General features: G+C 41.9%; 1 protein-coding gene across 3 annotated transcripts in view; it reads left to right on the top strand.

Moving 5' to 3' along the window:
- Positions 1-18,774, top strand: part of LOC146717060 (protocadherin-1-like) — a 231,749-nt gene that overhangs the window by 10,951 nt on the left and 202,024 nt on the right. For all 3 annotated transcript variants that reach the window (XM_085471429.1, XM_085471434.1, XM_085471442.1), the window contains exons 2-3: positions 2,282-3,119; positions 7,113-9,296. In XM_085471429.1, coding sequence (XP_085327555.1) covers positions 2,304-3,119; positions 7,113-9,296 — 3,000 coding nt within the window. In that variant the 5' untranslated portion in view covers positions 2,282-2,303. The remainder of the gene's footprint in view (positions 1-2,281; positions 3,120-7,112; positions 9,297-18,774) is intronic.

Below are 18,774 nucleotides of genomic sequence, written 5' to 3'. Positions count from 1 at the left end.
GTTTTTGCTCCGTTTCCACAGTGACGTGTGAAATATCACAGGGTCAAAGGTCAGGGGTCAATAGTTTGGGGTATTTGGCAGCTCTGAAGAAAATATGTGAGAAAAGAAACACATGGGCATCATTTACACTGTAACAGACACACTAACACTCACAGCCCGACATGCACGCACACGTTCGCAGTGGTGCAGGGGTAATTCGGTGCCAGCGTGTCACAGTGGGGAGGGCGAGGGCGAACGCTCAGATCAGTGTCCGGTTTTTGTTGCCGTTCTCTGTTTTGTTTGAAACGAGTGGGAGATGGATAATTAGGGCCCATCGTGCAAGTGTGAGACGTCCCAAATCCCAGGTTGACCTTTACGTAACGTTGTTACAGAATAACAGAAGCTAATATAAAAGGCTAATTTGCAGCCTTCTGGGTCTGCTGCCACTTTGAAATTTATTTTTGATTTTAAATTTAAAAAAAAAAATTTGTGCAGGAGACTCAGTCCACACCACAAGGCCATTAAACAAACCGACAACAGAAATCATCGGTCCATAAAGTCATCCGTGATTACATTCCTGCTCATTTTCACTTAAAATCCTGCTCAGCTGCTTGAGTCGAACCATATGAGAATACTCTTAGTTTTACTAGACAATCGTTTGTCTTTTATTTAATGGGGGAAAAAATGCTTTGAAGTTTAAGGCAGATAACTACAGTCTCACTTAACAGGCTGATGTCTGGCGTGGATGTAGCCTGATATCACCACAGTGCTCTGCAGGGTAACACTTTCTTTCTGGGTTCGTGTGAACAGATGAGGCGTTCTGATGTGTGAAGGGGCACGTGCTATTAAAATAATATTGTCCTGGTTTTATGTTGGATTTGTGAACAGAGAAAATTCACTCCTCCCCTCTCTTTCAGACACACAAGCAGACTCCATCCTGTAGGACAAAATAAACTGCGTGCATCCGAGTTGCGGGGTTCCTGCTTCCCATTCAGCATGCTGGTCCATGTTGGATCTGTGTGTGTGTGTGTGTGTGTGTGTGTGTGTGTGTGTGTGTGTGTGTGTGTGTGTGTGTGTGTGTGTGTGTGTGCGAGCGAGGGAGATAGTCTCTCCAAATCAAGTACGTGAGGAGGAAAAGTTTTAAAAAAAAGCACTTTTCAGATTAACCTCTGCGACCCGCAGCTGAGAAACTCCTACAGCAGGAAATACAGAGTGGAGTGTCTGTCTGAGATTTACTGCCAAGAAAAGATAATGTGTAGAGACAGAAGAAAGAGGAGGAGAGGTGGAGTGAATGAGGGGAGAAGAAAAGAGAGGAGTTTATATCAAGAAGAGTCTGGCTCAGATGTAGCGTTATGAACACCAGGCCATCAGGAATGAAGTCGGTTTGAGTAAACACATTCAGACTTGACGGCAGAGTCGACTCTTATGAGTTCTGTAGAAAAAAGGATTTCTTCTGAGAGTCTGCAAGGTCAAGTGAAGTCTGAAATGTACTTAAACTTAAAACTAATAAACTCTTAGTTGGAGGCTTGTGTGTCTTGTGTAGTTATAAAACGGTTACCTGAAGCATTCAATCATTGATGACTTGCTGAACCTGTTGTACCACATTTGTATTATGCTGGAAAACAAGTACTATGCCCAACAAGTAGTGTGTGATGAAGGCAATGGCAAATGTTTTTCTTTATGTCTTGAATTGCTTGCACAGGAACAAGATCTGCTCTTGCTTGAAATTCTGTTTGACATTTAAAAAGCTTAAATTTGAGTTTATTATCCCTGCAAACAGCCTTCAATGCTATAGGCTACTCAGAATGTTGGACTTTAGGTTGGATTGCAAACTAAACATGTTTTGAGACACACGAAAGACATGAAAATGATCCGATTTTCTACGAGTGCGGTCCTCCCCACGTGTTATCTTACTTTTTTATTCTAATCATGTGGCCCATTACCACCTGCTGCCTCTTGTCAGTATTTTTGGTCGCCTGCAGCAGCGTTCAGTTTGTCTTCCTGCCAGAGCAGTCGACTGGTAGCAGGAGGAAGTCATCACTCTACCCTGCTCGGCTGCTCTCCCCACACCGTCTCAGCCGATGAGTTCAGACTCGAAAACTTTCCGCATTCGGGTCTGGCGAGTAACCATTGAGGATATGTTTAGACGCTGAAGGAGATGAATTTAGCCATCTTTTCTTGAGTGGCCCTGAAATAAATCTGAGCAGCAGCTCTGCAGATCCTCAGTTATCAGTCTTGTTTGGTGCCGTCTGAAGCAGAACATGAGTCTTACTAATGTGTTTTCTGTCTCTGTCTGTTTCAGAGCGGTGTTTTCTGGCAGAGACATGGCAGCGCCGAGGTGTGAAGCTTTGTTCTTTTTAGCTGCCTTCCTGCTGGTGTCTTGCAGCGCCTCGCCCAGTGACATCCTCTATCAGGTTTTTGAGGAACGACCGCCCAACACGATGATTGGCAGCCTGGCAACAGACCAGGGCCTGCCCAATGCCGGTCATCTCTATAAGCTGGAGGTGGGTGCGCCGTACCTGAGGGTCGACGGCTCGACCGGTGACATCTACACCACCGAGATCCCCATCGATCGTGAGACGCTGAGAGACTGCCGCAACCTGTTCGAGGGCGACAAATGCTACCTGGAGTTTGAGGTGTCGATCACTGACATGGTGAAGGGTATCGGCAATGGGCCGCGGCTCATTGAAGGTCGCATCGAGGTCCTGGACATAAATGACAACACTCCACAGTTCTCCTCGCCTATCCTGACTCTGTCCATTCCCGAGAACACGCACATCGGCGCCCTCTTCTCCATCCCCATGGCCACTGACAGAGACTCGGGGAGCAACGGCGTGGCAGATTACTCTCTGAGCAGTAGCACTGGATTAGGCGCTGACCAGCTCTTCAGCCTGCAGGTTGCCGTGGACGCGGAGGAGAAGCTGCCGCAGCTGGTCGTGATGGGCAACTTAGATCGTGAGATAAAGGACTCGTATGACCTGAACATTAGGGTACAGGATGGCGGGAAGCCTTCGAGGGCCAGCAGCGCTCTGCTGAGAGTTACGGTGACCGACCAGAACGACTGCACTCCGAAGTTTGAGAAAAGTCACTACGAAGCTGACCTACCAGAAAACAGTCCACCGGGGCACTCTGTACTGCAGGTCAGCACACACATCAGTGTCGTACAATTCATTTTATCTGAATCTGTAGAGCCGTTAGCTCTGATTTATTATCGATAGCTAATCAGTCATTTATCCTCTGATTAATGTTTTTCAGTGTAAAATGTAACTTTAAACACTTACATTTTGCATTTAAAGGTTTCAACATGTTTACCTCTTCACACCCAACAGATCGTCGGCTTTCAGTTGTGTTGCGTGGGCAGGTTTTCAGAAACTAGAACTTCCTTAATGAAGTCACTTGTTTGTTTTGGCAGTAAAGCTTTGCTGTTAAAACCTTTTCCATTTTGAAAAATTCAATATGAAGTGGAAGTTGAGGACAGTTCTTATTTACTCAAAATTGTCCCCTATGTGTGATTTAGGGATACAAGTCTCAACCATATGAGATCCAGCCTTATGGGAGCTTTTTCATTTACAGTCTATTAATCTAAAATATCACAAGTAAATGATTATTATTGTGTTATTTTAAAAGTAGCAAAGTTAGTTCTCTCCAGGCAAAACTGCGTGTGAGCGCTGCTGCTGCTGCTGTTCAGGAGTCAATCCAGAGTTTTTCTTGTCCGCCGAACATTGCAGTGGAACCTTTGGCCTTGTTGGCGATAACACTGCAGGACAACACGGAGCAGCGACTGCACGTAATATGCTGCTCAATTATCCGTACAGACAGATGGTGCAGCGGAGGTGAAGCGGGGCGTGGGATCGCTGTGTGTAGTCACATATTAACCACTGATTCAACTTCACCTTTGAGCCCTCGGCTGGAGCGGCGGTACGTGATGTTGCCGTCAGCGAGCAGAGCAGGAAGGCCCGGTTTGGCTCGGTGACTCCGCAACATCCCAACAAACCCACTTCACCATGTCATCCTCCACTTTTCGTGCCCCTTCTCCCAGACTGCAGTGCGGCCAGCCAGCCAGCCTTCCAGCTTGCTGTGCATGACTTAATCTGAGTCAGTCATGAGATTATCCACGGGGCTTATTGGTATTATTGCTCTGGATGTGGCTCATTGCATTTCAGAGAGCCACAGAATTCATTTCACTTAACGTGCGTTTGAGGAGCGATGCTTTAGAGGCAGCAGGACATCGCCGACTGACGACCCTGACCTTCTTAAATCAGCCAATGGCAACACAGACATGTATATCCCTTTCTTTTGACTTGTTTTTTAAAGGAACACACTGCTGCTTTGTGATTATTGTTAGCCTCTTCTAAAGCTGTTTCAGTATCGAGTCACCTTATTTTAGACCTTCAGGCAGCCAGATTGTTATCTCAAAAAAAGTAACATCAGTGGGTCTAACTTTGTTGTCTAAAAATGGGCAAATTTAAGTTTAAATCGCTAGATTTTTGGAAAAAAAAAAATATATTCTGGATAAAAATAATGCATAAAAAAGATTTGATTGATATTCCCTTGTAATGTAACCTAAAGTAAATTCCTTTGAACAATTCTTCTGTTCTTATATATTTAATGTGTGGAAAAGCCCAGTTACAGAGCCTGTGTGGGTGTGGTTTTTGATCCGATTTTTTTTTCTTTACATTCAAATGTTGCTCTTGTGCCTGATAGGTGCACTTAGGTACATGATATCCCCACCTTGCCAAGTTGAATTCACTGATCCTTTCTGCACCACTGCATTTAAAGCTTTTGAACTTAGCTCCGCCTACCTGAAACCCTTCAGAAATGGAAGCTAACCAGAAGGACATCAACCAGAGCAGCTCGAAATTTGGCATCTTTTCTTTTAAATGTAGCTCTAATCAACCATATCAACAAGCTGAGTCAGAACAATTAACAGTTTTTAGAGCCTTTAATCGAGTAATTAGCAGAAGACAGATCCTTGAAATTTAGCGCTTATTAAAGACCAAGGAATATTGACAGGGGTCCCTAATGCGTAGTCACTAAAATCCTAAAGATGATTTAAAAAACAATATGATGTTGACGAGCTGATTAATTAGTTCAAAAAGCAGCCTCAAATGGTTTGAAGAGTCCACACTGAACTGCCGCGTCATTATAATGTAATTTAGTCAACAATAAACTAGACAGGATATAAACTGTGATAGATTATTTCTCTGCGTTAAGTGTCTGCAAGCTCATTTCCTCGGGAATAAATTCTCTAATAGTTTCGTGGAGGGGGAGAAACCAGGCTGATTTGGAGAATGTTGGAATAAATTAAAGGTTTACTGTTGTAAATCACCTGAAACATTCAGAAACTCTGGTTCACTCAGTCAGGAAACCAGACGCTCTTGCAGGTTAATTGTTAACTGGTAGATAAAGAGTGTTTATAGTTTCTGTATGCCTGGACAAAGTGGCCTTGGAGCGCAGCCAGTGCAGCTCTGTCCCCATCACAGTGGCACCGGGCTCCAGCAGCAACACTGTTCAATACACAATTCTCAGAAGCTGTCAATAATTCACCGCTGTTTGGTGATGTCTGCTGTTTAAGGCCAGAGCAAAGGAAAGGAAATCAATGGGCAGGAGAAATTATAATTTCACTTTCATGCTTTCTTTAACCTTAACCTCTCTGACTTGGATCAGCAGCTTCTATGGTCACATCATGGTGCTGGTGGTGGTCCGTCACAGTTTGTGAGTTTCTTGAGCAGACGATAAACAACATATTTATTATGTGGCAGTATGAACTGGAGTCTGTGTGAAAAACAAGAGTCTTCAGAGATTCTGCTAGCAGTAGCCTTTTAAACCCTGATTTCCTCCTAAAAACTGATTTAAATGGTTTTGGATATGGTATAATCTGTATCTTCATTGAACTTATATCATGTTTACATTATATTAGATTTTGATTACTAATGTAGCTGGTGTTTTGTAGGGGCTTTAAAGGGTGTTTCTTATTTGGATAAATACGAAGCTACGACCAGAAGCAATCCCTTATGTTTGATTGGTTCTTTAAAAAGTAGCCCTAATAATCTTATCCCATTGGCAGATTCCTTTTTTGTATTTTAGTAAATCATAATATTTTGGACTTAAATTTCAGGGAAATATATTACTGAGTGCAAGCTTGGCTAAGAACCAGCCCAGCTTTAAAGGTATAATGGCCTTAAAAAAAGAAGAATAAAAAACCCCAAACATAATTACATTACTCTGTCCTGGGTGAAGGCTGTACAAACACTGGATCAGCAGCACCTGGGACATTTAAATCAGCTGTTCAAGAACTGCTTAATTTGAAACAACCTACATTTCTGACCGGCAGCCATGGCATTCAATGACTGCAATTAAAACGGTTTAGATCCGTAGATAGGACAGGTGTGTTAACGAGTATTTCCTAAGTGATATTTTGCTGACTTCTCATATCTCCTAATTGACTAACTGCCCCCATTCACTTTAGGTTTGGACTTATGAAGTCAGCTTGTGGTTCATTCTGTTCTGTCCTATTCAGTCTCCTAATGGGCCCTGAGGAGCTGGGGCTTTTCTGATAATGAGAGGAACATTAACATTCACTCGTCTGCCCATTAGATGCCAATGACCCGCTGCACGGCCGTTAGATGTTGTTGTGTAGGGTTGTGCAATCAGCTTTGATCGGGTATTATCTTTCGCAGCATACAAACTCCTCCCCCTGAGGAAAACATAAAGGGCCTTGTACTGTTGCATTAGTAATGGTCATGACTCTTCATTAGCCAAAGAAGCTAAATAATCATTAAAATTTAACAGAGACTGTAATGGAATCATGACGCGTATTTCACTGACGTCACATGAAAAAGAGCGTGGCGAATCATTCTTTTAGTCTGAGATTACTTCAGACTTTTAGTCTAAAGTTGAATGTCTTAAATATAGAATATTTATTGCTTGTCATGAAAACTGCAAACCTGCCAAAAGATCAATGTTTTGATGATATTTTGATTTTCCAGTGTACCAAATGCAATTCTGAACAGGCAAATGATCTGATTCTTAATGTTGTTTTGGACAGTGTTTGGCTAAAAGATTGAATCTGTTTCTTTGTTTCTTTCTGTCCGTCTGTCTGTCTGTCTTTTGTTTTTTTCCAACTCTTGTAGGTCAAAGCCAACGACGCAGACACTGGCCTCAATGGAGAGATAGACTACAGCCTCCATCAAGCATCAGAATCTGTCCAAAGGCTTCTGCGCATTGACCGCGCAACAGGCATCGTCTACGTCAAAGGTCTTGTGGACAGAGAAGAAGAAAACTTTCTCAAGTTCTTTGTGGTGGCAAGAGATCGTGGACCCAATTCCAAGAGTTCCAAGGTCCTTGTGACCGTACACGTCAAGGACCAAAATGACAATGCACCAGCCATTGAGATCCGTGGTATTGGCTTGGTAACACATCATGATGGTGTGGCCAACATTTCTGAGGACATGCCTATTGGTACACCAGTGGCACTGGTCCAGGTGTCAGACCGTGATGAGGGGGAAAATGCTGTGGTGACATGTGTTGTTGCTGGTGATGTTCCATTTCAGCTTCGTCCTGCAAGTGAGTCAGCCAACGATCGGAAGAGAAAATACTTCCTGCAGACAACAACCCTGCTGGATTATGAGCGTATTAAGGATTACAGGATTGAAATAGTCGCTGTGGATTCTGGAAACCCAGCTCTGTCCAGCACTAACGCTCTCAAAGTCCAGGTTACAGATATTAATGATAATGCACCAAACTTTTCTCCTTCAACTGTTGAGGTAGACTTTGCAGAAGGCAACCAGCCAGGAGACAAAGTTCTAGACATTGTGGCGACAGATGCAGACAGCGGCACAAACGCAGAGTTGTTCTATACCATCACTGATTCAACAGCCAAAAGGCTCTTTAAAATTAATTCCAGCACTGGAGAAGTTCGTGTGAATCACTCATTGGATCGGGAAGAAAAAGAGCGTTATGAATTCCGTGTAACTGCAGCAGACAAGGGTGTGCCTAGTAAAACCGGCACTGCCACGGTGGTGGTAAATGTTCTAGATTGCAATGACAATGACCCAAAGTTTACACTGAATGGCTATAGCTTCTCTGTCATAGAGAACATGCCTCCACTCAATCCTGTTGGTGTAGTGACAGTCAATGATGCAGATAAGGATGAGAATTCCCAAGTCAGGCTGTTTGTGGAACAGGACAATGGCATGTTTGTCATCCAGAATGGCACAGGAACCATCCTGTCAAGCATCTCCTTCGACCGTGAAAAGAAGAGCACCTACACATTTCAACTAAAGGCTGTGGATGGTGGTAACCCGCCTCGATCCTCCTATGTGGGTGTGACCATCAATGTGTTGGATGAAAATGATAATGCCCCATATGTTACCAGGCCGTCTAACTCGTCCTTTGTACACCTACCGGTTGGGACCCGACCAAACACACACGTGGAGGTGGTAAAAGCTGAGGACATTGATGCTGGACTCAATGCTGAGCTAGAGTATACCATAATAGGTGGAAATCCATATGATCTGTTCCAAATATCTACCAATGATGGGGAAATCACAGCAGCACAAGAATTAACCCCGAAGTACAATGGGCTACATCGGCTGGTAGTGAAGGTTGTTGATAAGGGAAAACCTCCTCGTAACACCATTGCACTAGTTCATGTTTTTGTAAATGAAACAAAATCAAATGTCTCCCTCATTGAAGCGCTGGTTGGACACAGCCTCTACACCCCTTTGGACAGGGACATTGCCGGAGATCCCAACTATGCCTATTCTCAGCAAAGCAATATTCTGTACGGCAGTCTTGCCGGTTTTGCTGTTGTCATTTTAGTTATAGTTGCCGTGGTCCTCATCAGACGCTGGGTACAGAAGGATACCAAGAGTGGTTACCAGGCTGGCAAGAAGGAGAGTAAGGACCTGTATGCCCCAAAGCAGGGCCCTAAAAATGGCAAAGGGAAAAAGAGCAAAAAGGGGAAGGCTCCAAAACCAGCTAAGACAGGAGAAGATGATGAGGACGCCAGTCTACAAAAAGGCCTCAAATTCAACTTAATCAATGAGAATGTCAATGACAGTCCCAGAATCCACCTGCCCCTTAACTATCCACCAGGGAGCCCTGATCTGGGGCGCCACTACCGCTCCAACTCCCCGCTACCATCCATCCAGCTGCAGCCACAGTCACCGTCTGCCTCCAAGAAGCACCAGGCTGTTCAGGACCTCCCTGCCACCAACACCTTCGTGGGGACGGGCGACAACAACTCTACTGGCTCCGACCAATATTCGGATTACAGCTACAAGGCCAACCCACCCAAATACAGCAACAAACAGGTAGGAGACTACGCAAACACAGCAATGTACCACAGGGAGATCTATTGGACCAACCGGGTGTGGTAGTCACGCTGGGACTTATTTGGCAAAGCCAATGTTATTCCACCAAAGCTGCACTGATTTCCCTGCACATCACCCACCTCCTCACAGTTGTGATTCCTTTTATTTTAAGTTTGGTTCTGTTCACCATTTGTCTTCTGTTCTGCTCAGTTTTGGGTATTCACTTCAACATGGACACCACAAAGCCACAGAATGAAGGATTGCAGGGCTAGACCAAATATGGGCTTACCAATTTGTCAGTTCCTTACAGTAACCTCCCTCCTAAAATGGACTCTGTTGATCTAAAACACATTTATGGAGGATTTTTATGTTTGAGGTAATGGGTTTTGGGGTTTTTTTGGATGATGTTTTCAAAGCCTTGCATTCAAATGTTTAATCTGCAGAATTTAATTAAAAGTTCCTGTTATAGCGAAATATGTGATATTTCAAAGAATTACTTATGATGTTATGTAAACCCAAGTTTGATAGCATACGTTTGATTGAGCCCCCTGTTCAACTTGGAAATCCCATATGGGTCTGTCCTTAGCATCTGTGTTTTTCATTTGTTTGTGTTTCATTTTACCTTTTTTTATGGTGGATTAAATGAAGGACATTATGAGTTTTCCCCATTTTATTATTCGCAAATGTTCTTGGAGTTCTTTGAGCACCCATTGAAAGGTTCATGCTGACATCCTCATTATGTCTGAATGTGTTATTCTTTTCTTTTTTGTCTGGAGAGCTGACTTGAGGCTTAAAGCTGCTCTTTATGGCCGGATCAGCTTGTTGAAGTGTGACAAAGAGTGACTGTGAATTCCTGAGTTAGTTTTCGTTCTTTTTTTTTAACCAATTTTTATTGTTTCTTAGCTTTCTTTTGCCAGAAAGTAGACTGACTGAGCAGCACTTTAGTGTTTCCATCCAGTTCAGACCAATTTAAGGTAATTTCAGCTCAGTCAGGGAGCCAAGCAGCAAAGAAGAAAGAAAGGAAGAAAGGCAATAAGAAGGCTAAGGGAGTGGGGTTATAAAGAGCCTCTACGCTATGAAGGAAAAGGTACACTACAACTAAATACGACCGTTTCCGAGCCACAACGCTTCCTGTCAGGTCAGCTGAAAGACGACTTTTAATTTAGCTGTGTTCCCAATCACAGGGGCTCAAAAGGCAATTGTTTGCACAGATTAATGGCAGGTAATTTTCCAGGCACCCGCTTTTGCCTTCTTTTACCCAGAGTGCCTTGCTTTATTCTATTTAATGTACAAAAAGGGGAGTTGGGAGGGGGTCTGTGAGACGGGGGCCATTAACTGTATGATTGTGATGAGCGTTCACGCCACATCGGCTGTTTTGTGGCTTCATGTTGATGGACCTGCAGCTGTGAAAAGTGAAAATGTCACATGCGCTGAAAAAACCAGACAATCAGATTAAGGTGTTGTAGTGATGTTCAGACTGTACATACATGTGAATGTGAAACATTTTGTTTTGTTTCTGCTTTTTCATCTGCTGTTTATTTTGCAACATTACAGTGTGTCTCGTGTGAGCTTAACAAGGCCATTTCATTGTTCTACTGGCTTCTTAAAGACTTGTGTTGACTGTTTGAAAAGATGTACCAAAGACTCACACACACCTGCATTTTCACTGTCATCGCGATCGCGATCATCAGTTTATATATATATATATATATATATATATATATATATGAACACGCGAAGCAGAGAAACTGTTTCTTTGGTCAGTCTCGCAGAGTCCCTGCTGCTGTTGGCAGCTTGCTAGCGCTCCTGCTGGTTTAACATTTAGCCTGTTGACATGCAGGCATCATACTAGAATTTAAAGCCACATCTAGTCTGTGCACACCTGCTCAGTCGTGTACTCTCATGTACTTTTCTATGGGGACATAATTGTACAATGTTTTGTTTTCTTTTTAACACTTTAAAGCAGAATTTATTTCAATAAACTTGTTTCTTAAATGTTTAAGTGGCGCTTTCTGTGCATTCACTGGGTTCTTGAATTGGGAATATTGGGAATGCTGCAAGGAGAGGTACAGTATTGTATTTTCATTTTCATTTCTAATATATGGAGAGAAAATGTATTTGGCCCAAGATGTTCTGAGTATGGTTTCTGCATGTTCTCAACACCTTTCATTAATAATGTCAAGACAAACAATTAGGTTTAGCAGAAAACACAGATTTTAGAGCTGGATGACAGAATGGTAACATATCTTTTCCCTTTTTAGATATTTTTTTTAATTCTTTATCTGACCATTTTCTCAATTATTTGGTTTTATGCTCATAATACTGATGTTTTAACAACTACGTTCAGACCTCACAGTTACAGGGAGCACAAGGTGATGTAAAAAAGTCCTCAAATACATTATCTACTAAATTATAGGGTAAGAGAAGGAAACCCATCAGATTACATCTGAGGATAATTAGCAAGCTTTTTCCTTGACATTTTAAAGTTTTTGCTCCGTTAAAGCTGAATAACATAAGATAAAACTGACTGTTAGTTAGAAAAGTGGCTAATTCTGTCAATCCACTACTTTTATTAAATAGATCAGAGATAGATGGATTATCATGTTTGTTTTTTTCCCACTACATTAATGATGTATCCAGATGACTGTTTTAGAGCCACATATCCGGTTTATGCAGCTCTGGGCTCATAGGGCAGAATCATCAGAGTCATGGTGTTAGCCCTAGCATCACATCTAGGAAACAGCACAATATAATAATAGCTGTCAAATTGTGCCAAGTATAATCATCGGGTCATAATGCAGTACTTTCCCAAGTAAATATTTAGTGATAAAGACATATTACAACATTGTTATCTTCAGCTACACTTGTTAGCATGCTAACATGCAAACCAAAGGCTAACTGTGCTACTGTTAGCACTCTATCAGACGTTCTATAACAATGACAATTTGTGTAGTACTCAGAAATAAGTGTAGATTAAACGTAATACTGAGACACTAAAAGGAAGCCAAAAACAAACTGAAAACATACATTGCATGCTTAAATTCTTTACAGATGGTTGACAAGCAAATAATCATTTTTGTGTTTGGTGGAAATGAGCATTTCTATAAGCAAACACTCAACTAAGAACCACTCGCTGAAAATAGCATTCTTGTTAGCATTTCCGATGGAGGTCTATTACATGAGCTTTACAGTTTGAACAGTGCTTGAAATTTACTTTTGCCTTTTGTTCCAAATATGTTTTCTCTCCATAACAGCTGACTGGAACACATCAGCTATTCTCTCAGTCACTTTAAATTTACAGCTGCCTACCTGGTGGCGTGTTGCCTACATGCACGCAACACACACCCAACACTCTTTCAGACTTTGAACCTACAGCAAACAGCACAGAAAGAACTGAGATCAAAACAACTCTGAGCAGGTGCTGAACCCGCTGGGGTCAAAGGTCAAATATCAATCAAGAACAGCTATTGGCAAAGAGGAGCGAAGAGGCCAAAAGTTAACAGCTCTCCCCGACTCCTCCCTGTGTCTGGTCTCTACATTAACAGTCCGGCGGCATCCTTCCTGCTTTTACGCTGACCAGCTCAGCCGTTTCTATGGCAACACAACGACCTCTGCCTGTGTGTGTGTGTGCTGACTCATAGTACTGACCAACCTCCCTCTCCGTCCATCCAACCCAACACAATCCTTCCTTCTTTGGAAAGCTCTGCCCTTTGAATGAGGAGATGTGTGTTTGTATAAGCTCTGAGCTAAATGACTTCTGGATTACATATTACCATCTGTACAGCTGAAGCGTTCCAGTTTTAGTTTGATACTAAAGTTGTGTTGAATACATATATTTATCAAATACCAGATGATTAAGCTACTTTTTATTTTATTAGAAGTTTATAATCCAGAATCAATAGTAACAGTGCTGAATAGATATGCCCAGAATGAATTCAGGACAAAAAAAAAAAAATTCAAGCCAGGACATATTTGAAACATTGGATAAGAAACTATAAACATCTTCATAGAGGTGTGCAAATGTCTGCTGTCAGGTCTCGCTCTGTGTGTGTTGTTGTTGTAGTGCTGTTGCGTATCTCTGTGCCAGCAGCCCAAGTGTCATATCATGGCGCCTATCAGCTGTTTAAAGGAGAACAAAAACTGTTTTCACAACCAGCACTTCGTTCATATCTGCACTTTCACTCTGTTGTTTGAGTTTGATTCATGATCTGAGTGTTATGCTCTACAGGCTTACAGGCTGTGCAGAAAGCTCCTATGGCACATTTAGTGTGTCTTAAATCCAAAGACTACTTCGTGCTTCATTTGAAGTGCTTGTGGGAACATTCTGCAGCTTTTTTTTTAATAGTCTCAAATAGGCAAAGCAACAATTCCACTCATTAAAAGCTGCAGCTGTTTTTGGAGGGTCGGCTTTTGTGAGAAAAGACGCAGGAGTCAAGACATCGGAAGAGAACCATGTTGCTCTTGGTTTCAAATGTCCAAACCTGGCTTGTTGCGAGAGAGGCAAGACACAACAGGCTAATTGTTCGGAGAACCTCTCCAGGAAAGTTGAGTGGAGTTTCGAGATACGCAGAGAGAGCTTCCCAAAATTGCCGGTTGGAACAGGGTGGTGGTAGGTGTTGTGCAGAAAGTTGTAATTGTCCAGAAAAATATGAGCGAGTACTAGACTATCCTCATTAAAGCATTGTTTGTGCATCTTAAATCAGGTACTACCGACGATCAGTCTGCTGGAGTGGCTCCAAATCTTGGTTTATCTGGGTATCAGTCTTGACACTGATACCCAGACCCTGACAACCAGCTCTTCTTGGTTAGAGCTCTAGGTCTTCCAAGAAACACATTTCTATAAGGAACTCCTTCTAAGCATGTCGTCATGCCTGAAAACAACTCAGCTAGCAGGCATCCAGGAGGCCGATGCTTTTCTGTGGGCCCGCTGTAGTCATTAGGAACATGGCATGAAAATAATACTGTTGTTTCAGATTTTTGTCTCATATTTTCTTCTAATTTTGAAAACATATTTGGTATTCATACCTCCACAGGGTGGGCAAAGGTAGAGAAGGGAAAAAAATATATTTTTACTTTTTTTTTTTTTTTATCATATCAGAGATAAACTTACATCAGCCACCAAGTTAAAAAGCCCTGGAAATGCTGGAAATGAAATGAAATTTTCTCCTTGAGTTATTGGGGTGAAAAGAAAAATATTAATCTCTTTCACCCACAATAGCAATCAGACCATCAGACCCATTCATTCAGTGTTTCAGCTTGTCAGCTTAACAGATGAAATCCATGAAAATGACACACCCGAAACCACACGATGAACCAAAATCTGGTTTCCATCCCACTGGACCTGTTAATGTTCACACTCAATAATCAGCTCGCTCACTTCATTAAACCATAGGCAATTCAGAACAGGTGTTTTTAATCAATAGCGTGTGTTTCTGTAGTTTGACTGACAGAAGACTTCCTGTTTCTCTGCGGTCTGGCTCACTGTCAGGAAAAGAAACTGTAATGGCAGTCATTAGGCGGGCAGCTAGCAGCTTTTTCTCCCCCAGAAAATTACTGTAATTTCATGGCAGCGGCTAAAATATCATCAGGCTGGGACAGAGTGCCTGTCATCAGTCCGGTTCAGCTGAGTGGAAGGCAAGGTTACAGATACTGCCACTGTACTCGCACGTTACTTCAGCTGCACACTTTCCTTTGCCAAAACACTCATGTAAAAATAATCACAGCTCCTTTTCAGGATTTTAAAGTTGCACTAGTCTTTTGTGGTTGAATAGCTTCTCCAGAAGATTTCTTTTAAAATAAACTCAGAATCTTCACTCATCCATACATAATGCTGATACATTAAGAAGATATCAGGACCCAGCTCATGTAAAATCAGCAGTTGTTGTGAGCATTTATGAGTCTTTCCCCTATAAAGATCACATTTGATGAGCTACCCTGTACCCTGTAGTCTTTATCAGTAAAGACATGGTTTGGGCACCATTAGAATAGACTGTGTAGAGATCACCCACATTAACTTCTGATGCACATTCAGTCATTTTATTCTGGAATCCAGTCTGAAATATGACAGGAACAAAGGTTATCCCCAAACGTTGCTCATGGGGGAAAGAGTTTACAACAATTTTACAACAATTTAGCTACAGAAATAACATCAACGACATCAAGAACCTAAAATTCCACCACAGGTCTTTTGGTACTTTTTAGTATTAGTATTACTAGAGTAACTAAAACCAAAGAAACCAAAATAAATATGTCGTTACTGCATGGGAAGGTTCGGGTATTTCCTTGAATTTGTCACCTTTCTATATTATTCCTTTTAGCAGTAGCGCTCGTACTAATTATTTGTTACTGGCTGTTCATTGTTGTGAGTATAATGTTTTGAAGGTTGTGTGTATTCACTGATTCGAACAGCTACTCGCAGTGTTTATAGTGGCGAAGTTGCGGGTCCAGAATGGTTGGGGAGTTTCATCACAAAGGGCCTTTGTAACACTGACACACAAACACAGACATACAACACACACATTCCTAAGGCGTGGGTGTCTGTCAGCACAAAGTAATCCTCTCAGCTTGTGTGTGTGTACGCACACACACACATCGAGGCATGTCTGACAGGTAGAAAACACCTCACTCCTCAAATTACATCAAATTATTGGATTCATGAAGACACCCAGTACCAGCTCTCCTTGAAATAACTGATTTAAACAGTTCACACTCTGTTCGGATGGCAGGAGATTAGCATCTGAACGTTTCGCTCAGGTGTTTATAGGACACATTAAATGAGTCTGAGGTTCTGCTGGAGAGTCACCTCCTCCAGTTTAAGAGGAAGAGAACCGTTCATCTTGTTTAAAATTCAAAATATTTGTCCAGTTATTTTTGCCACAGGATTTGGATACCTGTAAGTATGACTACATTTAGCTCAAATCTTAAAAGTAGAAAAAGCATCTGTCTAATAAACCCAGACTGAAAGCTGGTCCCACAGAAAATCAGCCTGAGAGCTGAAAGCTCTAAGAACAACAAGCCAGCAGTCTGAGTCTTTTAAAACTTACACACTAATAATTACACTATGAAATTTATAATGACTTAAAAATGCGAGATTCAAGTTTATTGTCTTATACACTGCAAAACACAAGTGGTTACACAAAGCAATGAAATTCTTACTTCCAGCTTCCCTTCAAACAACTAAATAAACAACTATCTAAAATAAGAATAAACTTAACTCTGAGCGTAGAATATAGTAAAACAGTAAAACAAGTGCTTGTGTAGCTTGTGTGTGGGTGTAGTCAGAATTTAAAGTGCGAGTAGTTGCAAGACTATCACAGTGGTAATATATACAGTATATACAATATTAAAATAGTTTATATTGTATGAGGTTGTATTATATAAATGTACAAAATTGCAAATTTACAGCTCAAAGATAAACACAGAGATAGAGTGTACCTCAAAGTGCTGTGAATTATTAGCAGCAACCCACATTAGCTTTGAAAACATTACGCAAGCTACCAAAGATGTCATGATGCAAAACAGCAACTTCAGTTTGTCCTGCTGTACCTCATATAATATACAGTACAAATATACAATCACAGAACTTCCAAACATGAAGGGAAAAGCTCTGTATCATCAGCACCACTCATGTGGTTTGAGCTAACCTATCGTGGTGGCTAGTTAGCTTGCTAACTCGGTGGTTTTAGATAAACAATGTAATGAGAGTTACTTTGTAGATTCCTGTTCTCCTTATGATAAATGATACGTCTGCTGACATGGTGGAAATGTCTGTCTACAAGCAGCTAGCACACCTGTAAGTAAGCCTTTGGGAGATTAGAAAATGTTAGCATGCTAACATATGAAAACAAAAAGGTAAAGGTGATGAACAAAACACCTGCTGACCATCATTATTTCAGCATACACTTCCCATATCAGCAGCCAAAGTTTCACAGAGCCGCTGTTTTTGCATCCACATACCATGTAAAAAAATACATAAAACTGGGACCAAAGCAAGTTGGGGCTCAAATTTAAGATGAAACCAATAAAATTAAAGTAGACCATTTTCTTCTGTCTTAGTGTATACGGAAAGGAGAGGAATTAAACATTTTAAAACAGTTAAGTAAATGATTAAAATAGAGTGATGGTGTAAAAAAAAAACCTCTCGTGGTTTCCTGCCAAAAGCTTATTTTGAGAGCCAAAGGACGGCTCAGGAGCCATTCACAGGAGCCGTTTGGCCAATTTAAAAAGCAGCAGTGACAAAATGGGGACTACAACAACAAGCAGCAACATTTTTCAATCACTTCAATCACAGTTCAGTGCTTCAGTGGACGCCACCAGAACGTTCCTGCTTGCTCTCAGGGAAGAAGAAGAACAGGACAGGAGTGAAATCATCTTCAGAAAACATAAAATCATCTTAGCCTTTTGAGAAGTGCCAGTTTATTTTAAACAATCCATAGAGAGCCGAGAGAGCCATGAAGGAACTCTTATTCAGCCTCTCTCTCAATCTCTGTCTATCTCGGTCGCCCCCTCAGGGCTGTGATTGTGTTCGAGCCACTGAGACGACTCAATACAAAGATCAGTGTGTGTGTCTGTGTTTTACTTTTATGTGGCGCCAGAAATCAAAAACACAAGAAACATAAATTTGTTATTGTGTTATTGTGTGTTCAGTGCATTTATATAGATTTCTCTCTATATATATATATATATATATGTGTGTGTGTGTGTGTGTGTGTGTGTGATGTCTTGCCACCTGCTCCAACAACACAAGTGAAGTGGAATGGAAACCTGCCTCAGGGTTTACACACACACACACACACACGCACACAGGAACAAAACAGGCGACAGTAGATGCAAGCATGACGAGAGGAGGGGGAGTGTGGGCCCTGTAAAGAGGAAAAAATGAGGAGGTGGAGGAGATGATGAAGCCGAGTGCAAAACACACACGAACACACACGCAGACACACTCAAACCTCACACAGACACACGCTCACTCCACATATCAGCATGTATGTTAGCGCTATGTTTGTGAGTGTGTGTGACTGGGCTGGTAGCAGGTGGTATGACTCAGGAGAGAAGAGGGCTGCAGATGTGCACCGCATAATACACATGCATGCACATACACACCTGTAAGTGGGGTCAGAGGTCAGATGCTGTACAGCTGCTCTGCACACCGGGCTGCTGAACTCTATCTGCAGGAAAGTACGCACACACACACACACACACACACACAACATAGCTGCTTATTGTTATCATCAGCAGTGGCGGCAGCAGCTCGGATGCTGCCTGCAGTGTGACTGTGTTGTGTTGATAGAAGCAGAGCAGGATAACAGAAATGCAAAAAGATGGGATGGGATTGGTTTGGTTCACGTGTTGCTGACCTTGATCTTGATGTGGACTCCACACTGACACAACAAAGCTGAATCCTGCTTCATTTTGAGCAGATTTCGGCTGCCACAACTGGACATTTGTCATAAATAACAAGGGGTTTTGTCATTCTTTT

This window comes from Copadichromis virginalis, linkage group LG2 (assembly GCF_057382275.1).
Source record: "Copadichromis virginalis isolate Kocher_CV1m ecotype Utaka linkage group LG2, C_Virginalis_male_GT1.1, whole genome shotgun sequence".
Lineage (NCBI taxonomy): Eukaryota > Metazoa > Chordata > Actinopteri > Cichliformes > Cichlidae > Copadichromis > Copadichromis virginalis.
The sequence above is the reverse complement of the archived record's forward strand: the minus strand, read 5'-3'. Positions and strand labels throughout refer to the sequence as shown.